Source organism: Oncorhynchus clarkii, chromosome 12 (assembly GCF_045791955.1).
Source record: "Oncorhynchus clarkii lewisi isolate Uvic-CL-2024 chromosome 12, UVic_Ocla_1.0, whole genome shotgun sequence".
NCBI classification, from domain to species: Eukaryota; Metazoa; Chordata; class Actinopteri; order Salmoniformes; family Salmonidae; genus Oncorhynchus; species Oncorhynchus clarkii.
The window spans coordinates 82,981,743-83,001,663 of NC_092158.1; the positions used below are offsets into that span (position 1 = coordinate 82,981,743).

Consider the following 19,921-nt stretch of genomic DNA (forward strand, 5'->3'; position numbering starts at 1 on the left):
GCTCACTGTATTGCAAGTAATCAGTCAACTATTTAAAAATCAAGTTTTATTCCGGAAGGCTTGACATTGATACAATGAAACAGAGGAGACAGACACTGATGAAATTGGATAGGTACTGTATTTACAGTAGGTTGCTAATCTTCATCAGAGGGTGGCTGGTCTAGCATGGCTTGGTGTTTGGCGATCTTGGCTGCCAGCTCTGTAGAAAGAAAACACTTAGGGCTACTGCCTGGAGCTCAATAGCCTTACACAGCCACGGGCCTGAATATTTGAGCAGTGAGCTTTTTCTATTTGACTGACTATAGACGAGTCCTTTACCCGATGTACATAAGCTCTTGCCTGTCTACCAAAACTCCTTGCTCCGGCCAAACGCCACGCCATTGAACATGAGTTTCTGGAGCTGAGTACCTCCTCCAAGATTTCTAGAATGGAAATACATTCTAGCCTGTCTGATTGGTCCCAGAAACCTATGGTTTGGCCAGAACACACATGGGTAAAGCAACATTTAGAAAATGTGTCACTGGTTCTCTGATTGGTTAGAGATTATCCAATTGCTGATGACCTTGTTTTGTACACCACCACAAACGACTTCAATGATTGCAGTCTCAGACTGAAGTATGTAGCGGACGATAGAGCAGGAATTCAGCTCGAGTCAGGCAACAAGCTCCATGGTCAAAAACAAACTACTGTAGCTTTGGTTTTGTTTTCTTAGCTCAAAGTGGATGCTTTGGGGGACCATTCAAAACCTAATGTACATGCCATACCACTGCTGACCATGGTAATTGAGATGCATTATCCTCACCTTTAGCTGGGTTGAAGACGCCGTTGGTCTGGACGTTACACACATAGCAGCGCTGGGACTTGCGGTAGTGCTGAAGAGCACAGGTCTCACAGAAGTAGTGCCGACACCTGCGGGAGACAAGACAGGAGTAGTTTGATTAGCTGGAAGTTTCTCTACACACAATTAATGGCAAAGGAGTTCTTAAGGAGCATTGTCTTACTTGGTGATGACGGGGTTCTTAAAGGACTCTCGGCAGATGAAGCATTTGAAGGGCATGTCCTCCTCGTCACTGCTCACCTCGTAGTTCTCATCATCTACATACAGACCACACATTACTGAACAGCTGTATCACAACTCTCTAATCTGATTAATCTTAAATCTACACAGCCCTGTGTTTCTCCCCTGTTGTGAACTCACCGTTGGCCCCATAGCGCCCCTCATCCAGCTCCCTCTCAATCTGCCAGCCATGTTTGTAGTCTGAGCGGTCATGGAGGAACTTGCAGCTGTCTAAGCGGGGAAAAGAAACACACAAAGGAGACTTTCAGAGACTTCCACATATGATTAATTCAAGTTGGGAAAGGAGGACATTGGAGGCAACTTTCCAACAAAGTCCCACTCACCTCCAAAGCCACAGAAGCCAGTCTCTTTGTAGTCCTTACAGATGTCTGGCTGGTAGTCCCACCTCACTGTGGCCCTCAGGTGCTCTGGGGCCCGGATTGGGCCCTTCCTGACAAAAGAGAGAAAATAGTGATGATGCAAAAACAATTAAAACTTTCCCCAAGACATTTCAACTTTACTCTGTCATATAACATGCATCCACACCTGACCATGCCAGAGGATGCATTTCCCATGGTGGAGTCTTTAGGCTTGATGTGCTTTTTGTAGTTGTTCATTCCTCTGTAGATCTTATCATCCTCTTTACCGGTCAGCTCCTGGTGAGGGAGAGGATAGAAACCTCTAAGCATTTGCGGACCAACGCTGTCCCAATTTACAACAAAACTGGGGGAAGAATGCAAATGATACAATACTAAACTGTAGATACACAAAGGAAACAAAGTTCCTCCAACAAGAGACAGAGGTCTTGCCTCCTGGATCTTTTGACTCCTCTCAAAGATGGCCTGTGCATCATTGTCCTTTGCTGTGTCCAGCTCATAGATTGCAGTTGCTCCCATGTCATCTGGCCCCTCTGGTTTCTATACACAGCGAAGGGAGGAGGACGTGATTGATAGCTTTATACGGGGCTGAGCAATAAAGGGGCAGGTAGGATATAAATACAAAACATTGTTAATAGATTAATTAATAGATTAATGGGTAGAGAGGTATTTTTCAAAATAACTCACCGCTGACCGTGTGGACTTGTAAGCGACAGTGACTTTCTTTTTTTCTTTCTCCTCGTCACTTTCAGCAGATGACACCTCTCTCTCTACTTTTTTTGTCTGGGAAGAAGAGAAGAATGATTTCACACTATAAAAAAATGTTTCGTATAAAGACTGATTCGTTTGTAGTCAGCCATGCGACGTTACCCTTTGAATCATAGGGTTTGCTGAACCCGTCTTTTTTTATTTTCTGACGACGGAATTCTTGTCTTCGTCACTGTTGCCATCTGACAATGGAGGCAATGAGGCAAGCATCAGCATGTGAGTGGGACATTTCCGTGTTTACAGTACTCGGCCACTTGCAATCATTTCCATGGCTTGGGTGGTTTTATAGCTGGCAGTAGTTTTGTTTTTACTTAGCCCAATCTTAACGCCTTACTAAATACACTTCAAATGCTAGCTAACTAGGTCAGTTCGCCACTATAGCTAGATCGAGGACTATTACTAATAGAAATTGTTTTCATGCACAATGCAATCTTTTGGTTAGCTTTTGAAACAACACTGAGCTGGACTCAAACACTGTAGCTCACCTGTGTCGCTGTCACTGGCTTTTCTCTTCCGAGCGTTGCATCTTTTGGTAGATTTTTTAAATAGAAAAGTACAGGTTGCCTTGGGTTCCCCTGACTCCGCCATCTTTCATTCTGTTTACAAAAAAATGGTGACGTAAGGATTTTAGAGTGACCTCTAGCGTCGAGGAGTCACAATCATTTGGCACAGTATTCCACCTTGTGGCCAATTATCTACAGCACAACATATATAATTAAGTACACTACATTTGCATTTATTTCATGCCAATTTCTAATTGTTTTATTACATATTATCTGTAGATATGTTGTGGCGCAACTAAATAATATCCTATATAGTCAGTCATCATTTTCTATAGTATTATAAAACCAAAGCACATTATGATAAAATGTAGGATTATTAAATGATGGGATATTTTATGTAGGCTAAATCAACATATGTGCATTGGGTATCTTGGTGCAGAGGGTATTTTAATTATACTCTCTGTCTATTCACCCTGCACAACTCCATCGCTGTGCGTCAACGTAGAGCCCACTAATTAAGCATCAGCTTCTCGCGGAGAACTGAGAACACCGTAATATATGGCATAGGCCTGCGGAGGGAGGGGTCTTGGTGGTGCTGGGTTACCGGAAGGCTCCGTAGCGCTGCTGAATGGAATCCGGCTGTGTCCGAAAAGCAATGGCTATGGGTTTGACATCGAAAAAGGCATCTTCTCGGAGCGTCGGCGTGGAGCGAAAAAATCTCATCACCGTATGCAGGTAAACACAAGGGAGCAGATGTTTCGTGTGGTTGGCAGGTCATGTTAACCACACATATTAGTTAATGCATGCATGGAAATAAATGTGCAATGGCTTAGGCTACAATGTATTAAGCGTTGTTCCAAATCATATATTCTCATAAGAAAACGTAAAGAAAAACAAAAGGCAACATATTCCACAGCTATGGGCACTGTGGTACATACATTAGGCTACTTGGGGAAATTTAAATGGATAAACGTTTTATGTTTTTTAAAATCTTGCAAAATAACGGCTAGAGAGAATCAGATCGCCTGACAAATAAACAGCCACATATGCGGTTTCACCTTGGTGGACACCCCGCTGTCTCCGCCGCTATGTCGGCCTATTTGAAAGGAAAGAGGATTAAATGGGGTGTGTGAGGCCTATGTTTGAGAGGGCATTGGTCCACCAGAATTCCCCAGGTCGGTGATGTGGCAATGACGACAACCTTCTTGGAACGAGGACATTATTAACCGTTTATAGAAATGCTGCTCCAAGATAATGACATCACAGTGAAATCGGATGTTTATTATGGTCATTGAATGCTACTGTGCTGTACTCATTATGTACTAATAACACCCGGAGGTATTTCACCCGGTGGCCTGAGAGAGCTCTCAGAAAAAAAGTATAGGCCTACAACATTTTTGCCAGCTCATCTATACCAGAGTAACTGATACATACAGCTGATACCGCTGATAATATAATTGCATAGCAGTCATACCCCTGTGTCTGGTTGTCATGGGAATGCTATTTGATAACTTGGTGAAGGAGAAGTTATGTTTTACCCAATGTAGGCTAATGTATCATCAGTGCTCCATCCTAGAATATTCCAATTTGTAAAGGCATAATTAATGTGAATACTTAATGATGATAAACATTTGTTATGTAAATTAATATAATACTATATTCAATTTTTTATATATATATATATATATTCACAATTACTTTAAGAGTGCATATGTGTTTTTGCAAAATACCCAATGTGTCTTATCTCTGTGTTCTTATGCATCTATACTGTAAGCTTCCTCTTCACTGTGTGTCTTCATGTCTGTCTGACTCATCATGGTTTATATCCCTGTCTTCATATAAGGAGCTCCAGTAGGAACAGCAACTGGATTGTTGCCTCAGAAACGTGTGGGTCTGTGGCCTGCAGCTTGTATGTTAGCAATGTGAATATATTATCTGTGGGCACCCTCATGATGAGACGTGAATCTATCAGACGAGTCTTGTGTGTGTGTGTGTGTTGTCACTCTGAGCGGCCAGGGGACCCATTGTCTTGCTGTCAGGGACACAACATTTTATCTCCTGAGGGAGGCATTGTTCTACAGAGGACCAACAGGAGTGACATCACTCAAGCTCCTGGTGCTCTCACTAAATTATTTCTAGACAAAGAAATTAGCAGAAAATTAGTTACGCATTCTATGTGTTGTGTTGGTAGGCTTATATGGTTCATTGTTACTAATCATGGATATCTTGCCATCCTTCCAATCCGATGACATTGACATTGGCCACATCCTCATGATATGACATGTTGAGTTTAGTGTTTATTTCCTGCTTGGATAGAAGAATAAAGAGACAAATGAACTCCAGGAACACGATCAAGCACTTTTTTATTACAGCACCTCTCTGTCAAGGGTTCTGTCTGCATTTAGTGGAACATAGTGTAATAGAACACATAGAACAGACATAGATCATGACCAAAAATAAAGAATGTTTTCAAAGACACAGACTTCAGACTCCAGGAAGGATTAGCGAGAGAACAAAGAGACATTTGTTGCAGTTCGGTCATTTTTCAGACACTGACCGTGCCAAGAACATTTAATCCAATACATTTAAAGACACAGGCACAGGACACAAAACAAAACAAAAAATGTTCACAACAGTTTTTCATCAGTAATGCTAATCATACAGTTGTCTCCACTTGGAAAGACATGAATTACTTTTCAATGAGAGCTATGAATTAAGTTTAATGCATGTATTCCCCAGGCTTTGAATATCTGAAAGCATCTGTGTCGATGTCAAGTCTATCTTTTGTATTGTGCAGTCTAAGATGGGCTGTAAGTCAGAGAGGCCTCTTTTCCTGCCAGACAGACGTGTATAATACTTCCATGTGTCAGCCAATGACGGCCCTTGTCCCAGGTGGTGTTCAAGTTGACAAAGGTTGTGACTGTTTGTGACCTCAGAACCTCTGGCTGTGCATAGAGTCAGGCTGACGTTGTGTGTGTCTCATTGTGTAGGCAGGGCTACCAGCAGGGCAGCCTTGGGGCAAAGAATAGAGGGTGGATCTGTGCTCCAGACTAATGCCAAGAGTAATGGAGGGAGTCATGAAAAAGGTTTGACTGATATGGACACAGTTATCTTCAGATCATTAGCCATCCCTCCCAACGAAGCCCAAATTAGTGTTCAGTTAGCACACCAGCCCAAGCATGATCCTTCTTCTAACACTAGTGCATGTGTATATATTTTCAATTTGAATACAAAACATTTCCTCCACTATCACAACACACACATTTACCAGACATCGACACACACAGATCAATTTGGATTTCCTATTTTTCATTTTTTGGAAGTAAATCTTTGTCTTGAGGCCTATTTGTGAATGTTCTATTATCATACAGAGTTGTTCTTGATTACTGAATTTGAATCTGTTTACTGTGTCATTGACCCTTGGTGAAATGCTGGACCCAGTGCTTCATCCCCATGTCAATTTGTCATCAGGGATCATAATGGATTTTGCCAAAGTGGCATCACACTCCCATTCAAAGCTCTTCCTCCAAGTCATTAACATGGTTGTTGTAGTGCTATACTGATATAGTAGGGTTCAGTAATACTAGACCTACTCTGTGATGGCCCTATTTTCAACACCAAAGCCAAGATATAGTGACTTCTAAAATGGAGTGATCTAATGTGTCAAAGTGACCTCCCCATTACATCATGTTTCATCGACTGAACTTATTTTGATGACAGAGATTTCCATGCACAGCAGTAGACAGTACAGTGACGGAAATCTGGAAATACTCTCAACATCACAGGGAACTATTGTTGCTTCCCTGGGTCAAAGGTCTTAGGTCAATAGTTAAGTCAGCAGAGGTCATAGATATACAGTATGGTCCAGCTGGTAGTCTCCAAGTGGAAAAGTCTCATGTATTCATGTACTAATTTGATGTGTGTTTGAAAATGACTGAAGAAATCTCAGTTGGAACTTGGCACCATCAACTTTTCAAGTCCTGAGAAAAAAATAACTTTAGAAGGAGATACCACTCATGCCTTAAGCTGGCTTTCATTTATAAGTATTTACCATGGCCAGAATAAGAATAAAATGTCAAGAATAAAATAAATGTCTTACATAACAGTATAGCTGTTGCTATGTGCTACATATGTTTTTAAAACATGGCGGGACCAGAGTGTCATCTGTACTTGGTTCATCTGAGAGAAACGGACTGTACCAATAGCTGCTATTTTACCTTATTGAAAAGAGGCCAAACCAGGAGAAACAGCTATCACTAGGGAATCTTGTTACAGGCCAGTTGATCTATTACTTTGTTGCATATTCTCTCCTAAGAGCTCTCATGACGAGGTCCATGACTGGATGAACACTGTTGGTGCCAACACGTTGAACCTAAGAAAACAACATAAATAAGATAGTTAAAGATTTGGAGGTCCTACCCTATTGCACCCGTGCTCCCTGTAAATAAAAGTGGATGAGATGAGAAGGAAGAGCAAATCATCTTTTGAATGTTGAAGCCTTCAATTGTTTTGGGTGTGGCTGGGGAGAATGTGCCATTACTGTCTCTGTTGGAATATCCTGAGGAGGACATATAGTGGAACCAGCTGCACGATCATTGTAAAGTACTTTGAAACTTGAATGTGGCTTCTGTGAGGGACTGCACAGTATGGTTCTTCACTCTGAGTGTGTCCTTTCTTGTGTTAAACAATGGCAAAGCACCACAAATGGTCCCTCTCTCTCTCTCTCTCTCTCTCTCTCTCTCTCTCTCTCTCTCTCTCTCTCTCTCTCTACCCCCCTCCTCTCTCTCTCTCTCTACCCCCCTCCTCTCTCTCTCTCTCTACCCCCCTCCTCTCTCTCTCTCTCTCTCTCTCTCTCTCTCTCTCTCTCTCTCTCTCTCTCTCTCTCTCTCTCAGCCTCTCTCTCTCTCTCTCTACCTCTCTCTCTCTCTCTCTCTCTCTCAGCCTCTCTCTCTCTCTCTCTACCTCTCTCTCTCTCTCTCTCTCTCTCTCTCTCTCTCTCTCTCTCTCAGCCTCTCTCTCTCTACCTCTCTCTCTTTCTCAGCCTCAGGGTTCCACTGCTCTACTTTTTTCCTCATAAAAACCCTTCTCATCCACTCAGAAGTTGTTGTCCCTTTGTTCATTGTGCACATTAAAGCAGCACTCGGAGCCTGCCATCCTAGAATAACAAATTATCATCGTAATATTGGTGTTCTTTTCAGCCTGATTTATCCTCTTGTTTCCCTCTTGTTTTCACATATTTCTAGCATATTATTGCACAAATGATCTCTGCCTTACTAAACATAAGCAAGGTTCATTGGCATTGCAATGTGAACGTTACCAGCAGGACCAAACACTTAACATTACAGTGTATATATACACTATTATACAAGTTCAGATATCACTTGAACCTTTCCCCACCTATTTCCTCTCCTATTACCATATCTACTGTCTGTGACATACTATACCCTTCATATCACATCCCCTCATCATGTTCATTATTATGAATTATGCCTTCAGTTCTTCCCAGCCCAGCACCTCTATTTTTTAACTCCTCCAAATGCACATACACTGGCCATGAGACACCCTGCCTGGTTCCTCATTCCCTTCACATTCACTTCACTGAGATGTGAGGCACACCCTTCCAGCTATCGATATTGCCTGATGTGACACATTATTTTGGTCATAACGTTTGTAATCTCTCTGTCAGAGCAGATAAGTCAACTAATACTATCTCCTCCCATGATATTGCATGGCGCATAGACACAGGGCTTGCATCTCCTCCCCTGGCTGACCTCATCTCCCCTATGGGAGGGATCCTCCAGGTGCACACACACCCAGTAGAGAATCTGAAACACACCATCAGACAGACAGTGTTCACTTCACATGGCCGTGGCCAGGGAGGAATCCTCCAGTGTCAGCTGATCCTGCTGGTTAGGCCAAGACGGGGGAGAGGAGAGGAGAGCGATGAGGGAGAGAGTTAGTCAGAGAAAGTGGGGAAGAGTTAAAATTGTGATTGAGAGCTGTCAATCCTTCTGAGATTATTTTGGACAAATTAGAGAACCCTGATTCTAAATTGTATTGTAAATGAAGCACAACTGAACGTAAGTACAGTAGGAAAGGTAGCAAAAAGAACAAGAGGATGTTTGAAGAGAGCTGAGAGTGGGTTTGGCTGGGATCCAAGAGGAGTGAGAGGGGGCACAAAAGATGTTTGTTTTAAGCCGGGCAGTTGTTTTTCAGTGACAAATTGTACCAAGTGTATCTTGCTGTGGCACTCAATCCATTAGCATTTAAGTCATAGTAGTTATTACTGCTCTAACTCCCCTTCATATCGAGAGACATTATCAATTTCTAATCATTCAACCACAGTATTAGATTCGGATGTTGTAATCACATAAACTGATTTTACTGATAATCAGAGATGACCATCTTGCTAACTATGGATTTCCTTGACATATCAGGACTGCAGAAATACCTAAAGTGCTTAATTGTCATAGAATATTGCAACAATGTAGCAGGCCAAATGTTCTCAAAGTTTTGTTCTAGGCAACTGAATAGGGTGTCCAACAATAACATGTACAACAGACATTGACTTCTGCACAACACATAACTCACCTGGAATCATGGGTAGAGTAGAACACATCTAAGAATTCTAAAACCACTGACCTGTTTCCTTGATAAAATCCTGTTTGATCAAAACAGTAAAAGGGTCCAAAGCAAAATAATCCAGTGTTTTAGAAGTCCGTCTAGATATAGCCTGTGTAGATGTTGCGGTGATGTCCTTATGTCCCCTGTGATGGTGTTGTTGTATGTTGTCTTTACGTTGTGTTGAGTTAGCCACCAGTCCCTCCACCCAATGATGTCCCCTCTCATCTAGAGGGTCTTGCGTTTGGCGAAAAAGGCTTTTCGAAACGAGGTGGTGGTGGTGCCCCTGCTGAAGGAGGCATTGCCCACAGTGAGCTTGGTCTTGGCACTGGCGATGGTGGAGGCGCCCAGAGAAGTGGTCTTCTTGCCCCTGGTGATAGACGAGTTGCCCACAGTGAGCTTGGTCTTGCCCCTCTTGATAGTGGTGTTTCCCAGGGAGAGGGCCGTCTTCCCCTCGGTGATGCTGGTGTTGCCCATTGAGAAGAAGGTTGAATTCCTGACCCTGCTGAGGTGGTGGATTTTGGGGTTCACTCGGCGCGACACATTGCACGCTCATGCAGTACACCCCGCTCAGTAAAGCTTGGGTGTGATAGTAACAGTAACGAGAGTCCAGAGTAGACCAGAATGCTAAGCGTGGATAGTGCTACCCCCGTGTCACATAATGCCTTCGTTGAGCTTATAGACGTGGGCTCTGGAAGGCCACATACCACCCATGTGTCCCTGTGATTGGACAGAGGCAGCCGTAGGTGGCTGTAGCCTATCTGAGGGCTTGGTACAGTGGAACGATTGTCCCATCACCACCACGACGCGGCTGAAGGAGACATTGTTGCCCAGAGGACAATATGTGGTGACATCACTTGATCCTGCGGCATTGTTGGCTGTATCCCCTGATTGTAAATCCTTAGTTCTGTGTGAAGCTGTATAGAACATGTGCATCGTGAAACATAATGTGAGACATTATTATATAGGCAAGGATGTTGACGTAAGTTCATGTTTTCCATCAATGACCTATGACCGCTCTTCTCAAATGTGCAATGTGGCTTCAGTCTCCAATATGGGTGTGGCTCTTGGTGTGGATTTTTCCAAGTGTCTGTGTCCATAAAATGATCTATTCCGTCTAGAGATGATCAGATAATCTTCTATTCCATTTGTCTATGGTCCTTGTCCTTTAGTATGAAAATAATTCATTATTCCACTTCAGGACAGTACATATCATGTGTTTCCTACTACTTGTATGTTATATAATAAGTCAAATTTGCAAACAAACAAAATCAAGTCAAACCGTGTTGAAGCAGTTATTTTATAAGCATCAGGTTACATCAGTTATGAAAGACACATTTCCATCAGGTTACATCAATCAGTTATGACCGACACATTTCCTAGTTTAAGACTGTCCTTGTAAACTGAACATAGCATAGTTATTGTAATGCGTTCAACCTTGAAACAGACCAATTTAATCAGCATGCAATTGTTGTTTTATAACAAATGGGGACATTTTAAACTGTATTTTTGCTTCAGAGAATTACCGTTGAGGTTCTCTGTTGAACAGCACACTGATGATGACACATGCTCTGTCCAGTGTCTCCACATACACCACACACAGCTGTGTCCTCCTGCCTCCCTCCCTGCCAACACACCACCAACCTCATCTCCTCCGTCACACATCTGAATATCTGATTTCAAGCCTGTTAGATCTGTAACACATCCGAACAATACTCTCATCGTGTGGGATTCATTTTGAAAGACATGCTCAATGTTTCTCTTCGAAAACATGAATGCTTCATTGACACTCGAGCTGCAGAATGCTGCACATTGATCAGACACATGGAATAATTGATTACAAATGGACATGATTTAAGCTACTACTGACCTGCTGAAACTGAGCAGATTAAAGTCCCTCTGTTTTGAGTGAAACCGTATACAATAATCACAGGTGGAAATCCCAGTAGATGTTCCGTGTAGTTTGTCTGCCCCTAGTGAGGCTGGATTTGACCACAGACACCGACTTCTCTCCATGGGTGAAGGTGAGAGTGGTCAGAGAGCTGGTGGTCTGGTCTCGTGTCACGGAGGTCTTTCCCATGGTCACAGTGATCTTTCCCAGGGTAGCGGTGGTTCTGCTCCACGAGACTGAGGACTTGCCCCAGGAGATGGCGTACTTAGTCTTCAGAATCAAGATCCTGCCCTTAGTGAAGCTAGTCTTGCTGGACAGGAAGGTGACTTTCCACTCCTCCTCTTCAGTCAAGTCTTTTTTTGACGTCCTGGTTGCTTTGGGAGTCTTGGACCTGGCGTCTGAGCTCCTGTCCATTTATTCTAGGTGGTCCTGCGCTTTGGCATCAGAGCCTTCCGGAAGGAGGTGGTGGTGGTTCCCCTGGTGAAACTAGCTCCGCCAAGAGCTACTGTGGTCTTCTCCCTACTGATGGTGGAGTCCCCCATGGAGGTGGTGGTCACTCCTCTGGAGACGGAGGTGTTGCCCATCGCGACCGTGGTCTTGCCCCTGGCTATGGAAGTTTTGCCCACTGCCAGGGCAGTCTTGCCCTCGGTGATGCTAGTGTTTCCCATGGAACAAGAGGCAGTCAGCCCTAGTCTGTGCCTGGACTCTGTCTTAGCTTACACTCAGCAGGCACAGCATAGCCTCTTGCGCTTAGCTCTCAGTGGGATGTGCAGTGAAATCTTGAGGTCATCAACCAAACTAAATCAGTGGCCACAACTGTCCCAAATAGATCAGACCACCGTGTATAGAGAGGGTGGGGGGGTCGTATTTGGTCATCCTCTGATGCCGGCTGGTTCCTTACAGGGATCAGACCAAGGGACGGACAGGACCTGGAAGCCCATACTGAACAAAGGCTGCCACGCCGACAACCGTGTCATCTGCCATTGGTTGAGACAAGGGGGTTAATTGTGTTGTTGTCACGGACACTTTGCGGAGCATCTGAAGGGGGACATTGTGTTGCACACAAGACAATTGCGGGTGACCTCAGATGCATTCGATGGCATTTCTCCCAAAGAACTCCTCTCAGCTATTGTTTAGCACAAGTCAAGTACAGTAGTACATTTGTCTCTGCCTGTCTGCTTCTACTGTTGTTTTTTACATGATTTCTTTACTTTCAACATACTGTACCTCTTTGCTACTTGCATTGTTATTGCATATAATAGTTTTGCAAATACGTACGTAGTTATCTTGTTTGTTTCTCATTCCTCTGTCTCTCTCTTCTCCTCTATTTTAGATTCTCGGTGAAGACACTCCTGGAAAAGTACACAGCCGAGCCCATCGATGACTCATCCGAGGAGTTTGTCAACTTCGCTGCAATCTTGGAACACATCCTCAGCCACCGCTTCAAAGGTAACATGGCAGGTACAGGACATGGAAGTGTCCATCAGTCTCTCGGTCTTCTAACTCAGGATACGGAAGCCTCAAGGCTTACCCTAGTTTCAAATGTTACTATTTACCCATTTACATAATGTGTATGTCACACATATAATAGGCAAATGTAATGATTTTTACATGAGCTCATGGCATGTCCATCTGTTTTGACTGAGTTAAAGTGCTGGATGCAAAGCCAATCTGCTGTGGTGCGTTGAGCGACAGGGACACTGTGTGGGCTGTTGTAGGAGATGGGAGTCATTGTCAGTGTTTTATCTGTGGACCAGGTCCAGGAAGCTGGTTCATCTCAGATGGCCAGCGAAGTTTCTGGGACTACATCCGGCTGGCATGCAGCAAGGTGCAGAACAACTGCATCGCCAGCATCGAAAACATTGAGAACATCAGCACCTCACGAGCCAAGGCAAGGACTGGGATCGTGTGTGTGTGTGTGTGTGTGTGTGTGTGTGTGTGTGTGTGTGTGTGTGTGTGTGTGTGTGTGTGTGTGTGTGTGTGTGTGTGTGTGTGTGTGTGTGTGTGTGTGTGTGTGTGTGTGTGTGTGTGTGTGTGTGTGTGTGTGTGTGTGTGTGTGTGTGTGTGTGTGTGTGTGTGTCACCAGCGCTTCAGAGTAACAAATCCCTTAGCTGGCACTCACGCCCTCATTCCCACTGACCCCGCCTTTCACTCTCTTTTTTTCTTTCTCTCCTTCCATTGTTTCCTGCAGGGTCGGGCATGGATCCGTGTGGCGCTGATGGAGAAGCGTCTGTCTGAGTATGTGGCCACAGCCCTGAGGGACACACGGACAACCAGGTCAGATATACCACAAAATAGTATCCCATGTAGCCTATTAACTACCAAGTTACCTTAGAAACAACATGCAAAACATAACTAATCACAAGGCTTTGCACTGCAGGAGGTTCTATGATGACGGAGCCATCATACTGAGAGAGGAGGCCACTGTTCTGACAGGCATGCTCATTGGCCTCAGTGCCATAGACTTCAGGTGAGGCAGCATTACTCAGGCCTGCAGAATCATAGCATTATTATTTGTTACATTGTTATCTTAAAGTTCACAATTCTTTCTCTGTCCAGTTTTTGCTTGAAGGGGGAGGCACTGGATGGTAAGTCCCCTGCTGTGATTGACTTCACACCTTACCTGAAGTTCACTCAGAGGTGAGACAACCACATGCCCACTTTGTGAATATATGTCATACTAGTCAGTAGCTTAGTCATACCCATAGATATGACTGTAAGCAGTGTGTAACTCCCCTGCTATATGTCCCCTGCTTACAGCTATGACTACCTGAGTGATGAGGATGACAGGTGCAGTGTGGACAGCAGTGCCAGTGATGAAAGTGTCCCAGAACACCCATACATCCCCCTGGTCACCGACGAGGAGAGCTGGAGGAACAAGTGTCGCAAGATGGAGCAGAGGTTTAAGATCGTGTACGCACAGAAGGTGACCTTTTGACCTCCTGATAACCTTACATTCCTAAAGACATGGGGCATAGAATCTCTTCCAGCTTTTCAGGTCTCCAGAGATGTTTCATCGGGTTCAAGTCCGGGCTCTGGCTGGGCCACTCAAGGACATTTCAAGACTTGTCCCCGAAGCCACTCCTGCGTTGTCTTGGCTGTGTGCTTAGGGTTGCTGTCCTGTTGGAAGGTGAACCTTCACCCCAGTCTGAGATCCTGAGCGCTCTGTAGCAGGTTTTCATCAAGGATCTCTCTGTACTTTGCTCTGTTCATCTTTCCCTCAATCCTGAGCAGTCTCACTGTCCCTGCCTTTGAAAAACATCCCCACAGCAGGATGCTTCCAACACCATGCTTCACCATAGGGATGGTGCCAGGTTTCCTCCAGAGGTAATGCTGCCACAACCATGCTTCACCGTAGGGCTGGTGCCAGGTTTCCTCCAGAGGTAATGCTGCCACCACCTTACTTACCCGTAGGGATGGTGCCAGGTTTCCTCCAGACATGATGCTGCCACCACCATGCTTCACCATAGGGCTGGTGCCAGGTTTCCTCCAGAGGTAATGCTGCCACCACCTTACTTACCCTTGGGGATTGTGCCAGGTTTCCTCCAGAGGTAATGCTGCCACCACCATGCTTCACCGTAGGGATGGTGCCAGGTTTCCTCCAGACATGATGCGGCCACCACCTTGCTTACCCATAGGGATGGTGCCAGGTTTCCTCCAGACATGATGCTGCCACCACCATGCTTCACCATAGGGATGGTGCCTAGTTTCCTCCAGAGGTAACGCTTGGCATTCAGGCCAAAGAGTTCTATCCTGGTTTCATCAGACCAGATAATCTTGTTTCTCATGGTCTGAGAGTCTTTAGGTGACTTTTGGCAAATTCCAAGTGGACTTTCATGTGCCTTTTACTGTGGAGTGGCTTCCATCTGGCCACTCAACCATAAAGGCCTGATTGGTAAAGTGCTGCAGAGATGGTTCTCCTTCTGGAAGGTTCTCCTATCTTCACAGAAGAACTCTAGAGCTCTGTCAGAGTGACCATTGGGTTCTTGGTCACCTCCATAACCAATGCCCTTCTCCCTCGATTGCTCAGTTTGGCCGGGCGGGCAGCTCAAGGAAGAGTCTTGGTGGTTCTAAACTTATTCAATTTAAGAATGATGGAAGCCACTGTGTTTTTGGGGGCCTTTAATGCTGCAGACATTTTTTGGTACCCTTTCCCAGATCTGTGCCTCGACACAATCCTGTCTCGGAGCTCTACGGACAATTCCTTCGACCTCATGGCTTGGTTTTTGCTCTGCACCGTCAACTGTGGGACCTTTATGTAGACAGGTGTGAGCCTTTCCAAATCATGTCCAATCAATTGAATTTACGACGGGTGGACTCCAATCAAGTTGGAGAAACATCTCAAGGTTGATCAATGGAAACAGGATGGACCTGAGCTCAATTTCGATTTTCTTAGTAAAGGGTCTGAATATTTATGTAAATTGCCTACATTTTCTAAAATGTGTCATTATGGTGTATTGTGTGTTGATTGAGGAATTTATTTGATTTGAACCATTTTAGAATAAGGCTGTAACGTAACAAAATGTGGAAAAAGTCAAGGGGTCTGAATACTTTCTGAAGGCACTGTATATAGAGTAATAATTATGTACTTTTGGGGTATGCAGAACAGTCTATCTTCTAACTGTGTGTCTGCGTCTGGGTCTGTGTCTGTGATGCAGGGCTACCTGGAGGAGCTGGTGCGTCTGCGGGAGTCCCAGCTGAAGAACGTGGAGACGGAGAACAAGAAGCTGAGTGCCAGGCTGGAGGAGCTCAGAGTCCAGAGCCTGCAGGAGAAGAAGGAGCTGGAGTCCATCGTACTGGAGCTGCAGGCACAACTGTGAGAGCAGTATACAAATGCACACACACTGGTATACATGATGGGGACACATACGAACATCATAAACAGACACACAAATGCAGTACATCACATATCAGATGGTGTTAAGAGTTAATCACAAGTGTGTTCCTTCCAGCACTGCCCTCATCCCCTGTGATTCCTCCCACCTGACTAAGGATCTGTCCATCCCTCTGGTCAACCAGTGGCCCTCCATACGAGGCTACAACAACCAGGGGGACGTCAAGCTCTTCCGCAGGTATATCTACTGAATGAGTGTGTGTGTATATGTGTGATTTTGTGATACTGTACATTTAAAGCTGCAATATGTAACTTTTTGGGCGACCTAACCAAATTCACATAGAAATGGGTGATATAGACATGTCATTCTCATTGAAAGGAAGTATAAGAAGTGTTATATATGTTCTATGTGTGGTATTACTATGCTTCCCGTTCTTACGTTTCATTTTTGCATCTTTTACTTTCGGTTTTGTACAGCATTTTCAAACAGCTGGTTTTTGGTTCTGGAAAATATATTTCACAGCGGTTTGGATGGTACAATGATTCTCTACACTATACTTACTTGTTTTGTCAGATAAACTAAAATTAGGCGAACTATTATAATTTTAGCAAACAGGAAATGTCGAAGCGATTTCTACACAGATGTTATTGTAACAGTATTTCATGATGTCACTCATCCCTTCAGGAGAAGCTTCCACAGTTTGGAGCAGCTCTCAGCTGACGTCAGTCTGAACTCTGATTCCCAGAAGACCGATGGGCAACAGAACGGAGATACAGGTTGGTGCTCAACAGATAAATGTACATTATACAAACACATTTGTAGACGCACAGCAATGCATACTGATGCTGCAAATATGTGAACCAGTCATCCACTGTCATACATGCATCAACACAAAACCACACAGAAACAGAAACCCACTTAGAAGAATGCATCCACATGTCCTCACAAGCGCACACATACAAAGGCATGTTTGAACAGTGTCTATGGTGTATTTTGTGTGGGTGTTTAAGTTATGCTGATAGCCAACGTGTGCTTTAGGGACAGAGTTTTATTGTGTTTTGTCTATTCTCTCCTCTGTAGGAAAAGACTACACCCCTTCTATGCTGGGTCTCTGTGGCTCTCTGGCCTCTACCCCCAGCTGCAAGTCCATGTCCAGCCTCAAGTCCAGTGAGTGTCTGGTCAACATCAGCATGGAACCCAGCCCTGCACTCTCCCCCAGCTAGGGTGCGCCATGCCAACAGAGCTCTGTCTGCCCAGCGCAAAGCCAACAACACCCGCCTGCCTCAACCTGGAGACACTCAATAGATCATGAACATCTACCTACCTACATACTGTCACTATTAACACAGTTACCAACCAAACCCTTCTCCAACCAAACCCTTCTCCAACCAACTCCACTCAACCCACTGCTTCATGTCTGCAAAGATTAGAGGAGGAAAAGCTCTTCAATATTTCTGGATTTTTGTGTGGATTGAATTAAAGTTATAATGAAACAAAAAATATCCTAGTTCGTCTGTGCCCCTCCTCTCTCATATTCTCACACTGTCCATCCTGCTCTTTCACTGTTGTGTGTGTGTGAATTCCTATGTCAAAATGTTGGCCTGTATTTAAAGCCTTTTGGACACATCTAACTAGCGTAATTCAAAGATACAAAACTATCCAAAAGCATTTATTTATCTATTTAAATTCTCCTCTCCTCTAGATCTCCTTATCCACGTCTTTCTCTGCACCTGACCCATCTGGTCATTGTACCGTCTGTGTGTCAGTCTGTCCCAGCCCTGCCTCAAACTATACTATCCTCTTGCCTGCCTGTCAAAATGATAGACAAACTGGAATGACGCACTTGCGATTAATTCAGAACACTTGGAGGAGAAGGCTGAACTGAATTCTAACAAAAACATCAGCTATTCTTAGGTGTTTGTGAGTGGATGCAGGTTGAGTGTTGCTAACATAGTGGCTAGATGTGTATTTGATGCATGTGGCTGAATGATATTGGCATTGTTCCTCCATTGTACTGGGTTTTGGATGGCCTGAATCTCCAAATCGTTGACCTGCTTGAGTAATCAGACATTACTGTTTCAGTATGTGTTCATGTGTGCAGCAATTGGTTACGTCTGTCTATCAACAGTTTTGTTGTCACTTTGCTTTTTATATTTTGTTGATGAATCTGATTTTATAAATCAAGTGTGCTGTTATTTTTACACATGCATATTTGGTTATTTTTGTTCAATGACCTATGCTATTAGTTGCAATAAACTGCCTTATTTTTGTTATGTCAATCCCTTTTCAGTGAGTATTTTTTTCTCTGCAAGGGGTGTAAATGTTATTAAAGTATGTTTACCCTGAACTACTCCACTGGTTTCAACAGTATACATCTGTAATACTCATGTTGATTTTCTACTAACAAAAGGATTCCATTTAAGCAGCCCGTGATTAGTTGAGACAAGTATGTTAGTAAGCTATTGGGCCAAGAAAAAAGTAATTGATTTCAGTACATTGTGCTGCAAACCTGCAGGACCATCGCCCAGATTTTGCCTATCGGATATGATTAAATGCACAGAAATAGAATGGACAAATCATTGTCTTGAATGTGGATACCTTTCTATTCAATATATTTCTATGCATTTAATCCTGTACGAAAGGTGAAATCCAGATGGATAATTTTTGATAAACTGGGCCCAGGATTGTGTCCAAGGTGCTCTATCCACATTCAAGACAATGATTTGGCACCATCTAGTGGTCCATTTACTGTGTCCCCAATCAATCAATTGGTGGGCAGTGCGTCTGCAAGGGTGGTGTCCAATTAACCGTCACATCAGGTCATTGTTCTGTTTCTGGAAGGCAGAGGGTTGGTATGTTTGATAGAACTTTGTAAAAACCAAATATAAGATTTAAGATTGATTTGTAGGTTTATGCATGTTGGTAATGGGACATTTAGATGACTAAATTCACATTTAGTTTAGAGTGATTAACACTATGCTTAGCATAATTATATTTTATCTTTCTGTAATACACATGACTTCCAGTGTTTGTGACACTCAAGGTGTGGGTTGATGATCAATAGACTTATGTTATGGATTATTATCATATCTGTTGATAGTGGGTGATGCCAGACGATGTACAAGGATACACTTATTATTCACTGTAGTATTGTATTTATGACTCTGTAGCAGCTGACCAAGTCACTGCCTTCTGTTTTGACAAACCACAAGCTTCCTGGGCTGGTGTTTCCATAGCTTAATAAATCAGACTTTTATACCAAATCTTGGTATACAGTCTGAAGCAAAGCACTGCAGAATCGTGGTAATGTTCCTTACAAGCCAGAATGTTGAATAAAATGACATTTGAACTTACTCTATTGGTTGTCTGTGCAGTTGGTCCTTCAGCTGTTGGAAATTTGAGAGAAAATATCCATGGGAAAGTAATGTTTACTCAGCTTTTTAGCGCACCGGTACTGAAGTAGACATTTCTAGCACTTGGCACAAAACCATGTAAACACCTTGTATTATGTGTGCATGTACTTCCATCTCGTGTGTTCCGTCATGAGAAAACACATCTTGATTGCCACACACAGAGCCATGTTTTGAAGTCTGTTTAATACTTTCCTGTGGATGTTTTGTCATATTCTGACTAGCTGAACGACCAACACCCAGGACAATCATCAGAGTACGTTCCAATAATTGTATTCAACATTTGTGACAGACAAGGGACGTTTATTTATTTTTTCTGTGTGTGTGGTATTGCCTACACAATTGAAGGCCCACGTTTGTGACAATAACGTTTGGTGCTGTCTGATTATTATATAAGGGCCAGTCTCCAAGATGTCAGTTAGACATTTTCTGTGCCGAATGTGTCTCCTTGTTGCAACT

General features: G+C 43.6%; 3 protein-coding genes across 5 annotated transcripts; 1 reads left to right on the top strand and 2 right to left on the bottom strand.

Moving 5' to 3' along the window:
• Positions 1-25: 25 nt before the first annotated feature.
• On the bottom strand, positions 26-2,817 carry LOC139421501 (E3 ubiquitin-protein ligase RNF113A-like). The gene is made up of 10 exons (XM_071172460.1): positions 2,688-2,817; positions 2,305-2,384; positions 2,122-2,217; positions 1,867-1,974; positions 1,604-1,713; positions 1,402-1,508; positions 1,199-1,288; positions 1,002-1,095; positions 803-909; positions 26-199 (listed from the first exon to the last, which is right to left on the bottom strand). The coding sequence occupies exons 2-10, from the start codon at positions 2,314-2,316 to the stop codon at positions 135-137; spliced, it is 789 nt and encodes a 262-aa protein (XP_071028561.1). The 5' UTR covers positions 2,317-2,384; positions 2,688-2,817; the 3' UTR covers positions 26-134.
• A 479-nt stretch (positions 2,818-3,296) lies between these two features.
• On the top strand, positions 3,297-18,331 carry LOC139422317 (RUN domain-containing protein 3A-like). Of its 2 annotated transcripts, none has more exons than XM_071173512.1 (11): positions 3,297-3,440; positions 12,551-12,666; positions 12,975-13,108; positions 13,409-13,494; positions 13,598-13,687; positions 13,777-13,857; positions 13,978-14,143; positions 15,876-16,033; positions 16,170-16,289; positions 16,737-16,828; positions 17,133-18,331. In XM_071173512.1, exons 1-11 carry the CDS (start codon positions 3,334-3,336, stop codon positions 17,273-17,275), a joined length of 1,293 nt encoding a protein of 430 aa, XP_071029613.1. In that variant the 5' UTR covers positions 3,297-3,333; the 3' UTR covers positions 17,276-18,331. The 2 variants fall into 2 exon arrangements, with proteins under 2 accessions (XP_071029613.1, XP_071029612.1); XM_071173511.1 differs by having other exon boundaries at positions 3,315-3,440; positions 12,551-12,678; positions 17,133-17,552.
• LOC139421502 (autotransporter adhesin UpaG-like) lies at positions 5,052-11,625 on the bottom strand. 2 transcript variants are annotated; one of them, XM_071172461.1, is made up of 3 exons: positions 9,348-11,625; positions 6,923-7,077; positions 5,052-6,685 (listed from the first exon to the last, which is right to left on the bottom strand). In XM_071172461.1, exon 1 carries the CDS (start codon positions 9,801-9,803, stop codon positions 9,555-9,557), a length of 249 nt encoding a protein of 82 aa, XP_071028562.1. In that variant the 5' UTR covers positions 9,804-11,625; the 3' UTR covers positions 5,052-6,685; positions 6,923-7,077; positions 9,348-9,554. The 2 variants fall into 2 exon arrangements, 1 of the variants encoding a protein (XP_071028562.1); XR_011635638.1 differs by having other exon boundaries at positions 5,052-7,077; positions 11,197-11,625.
• Positions 18,332-19,921: the final 1,590 nt, after the last annotated feature.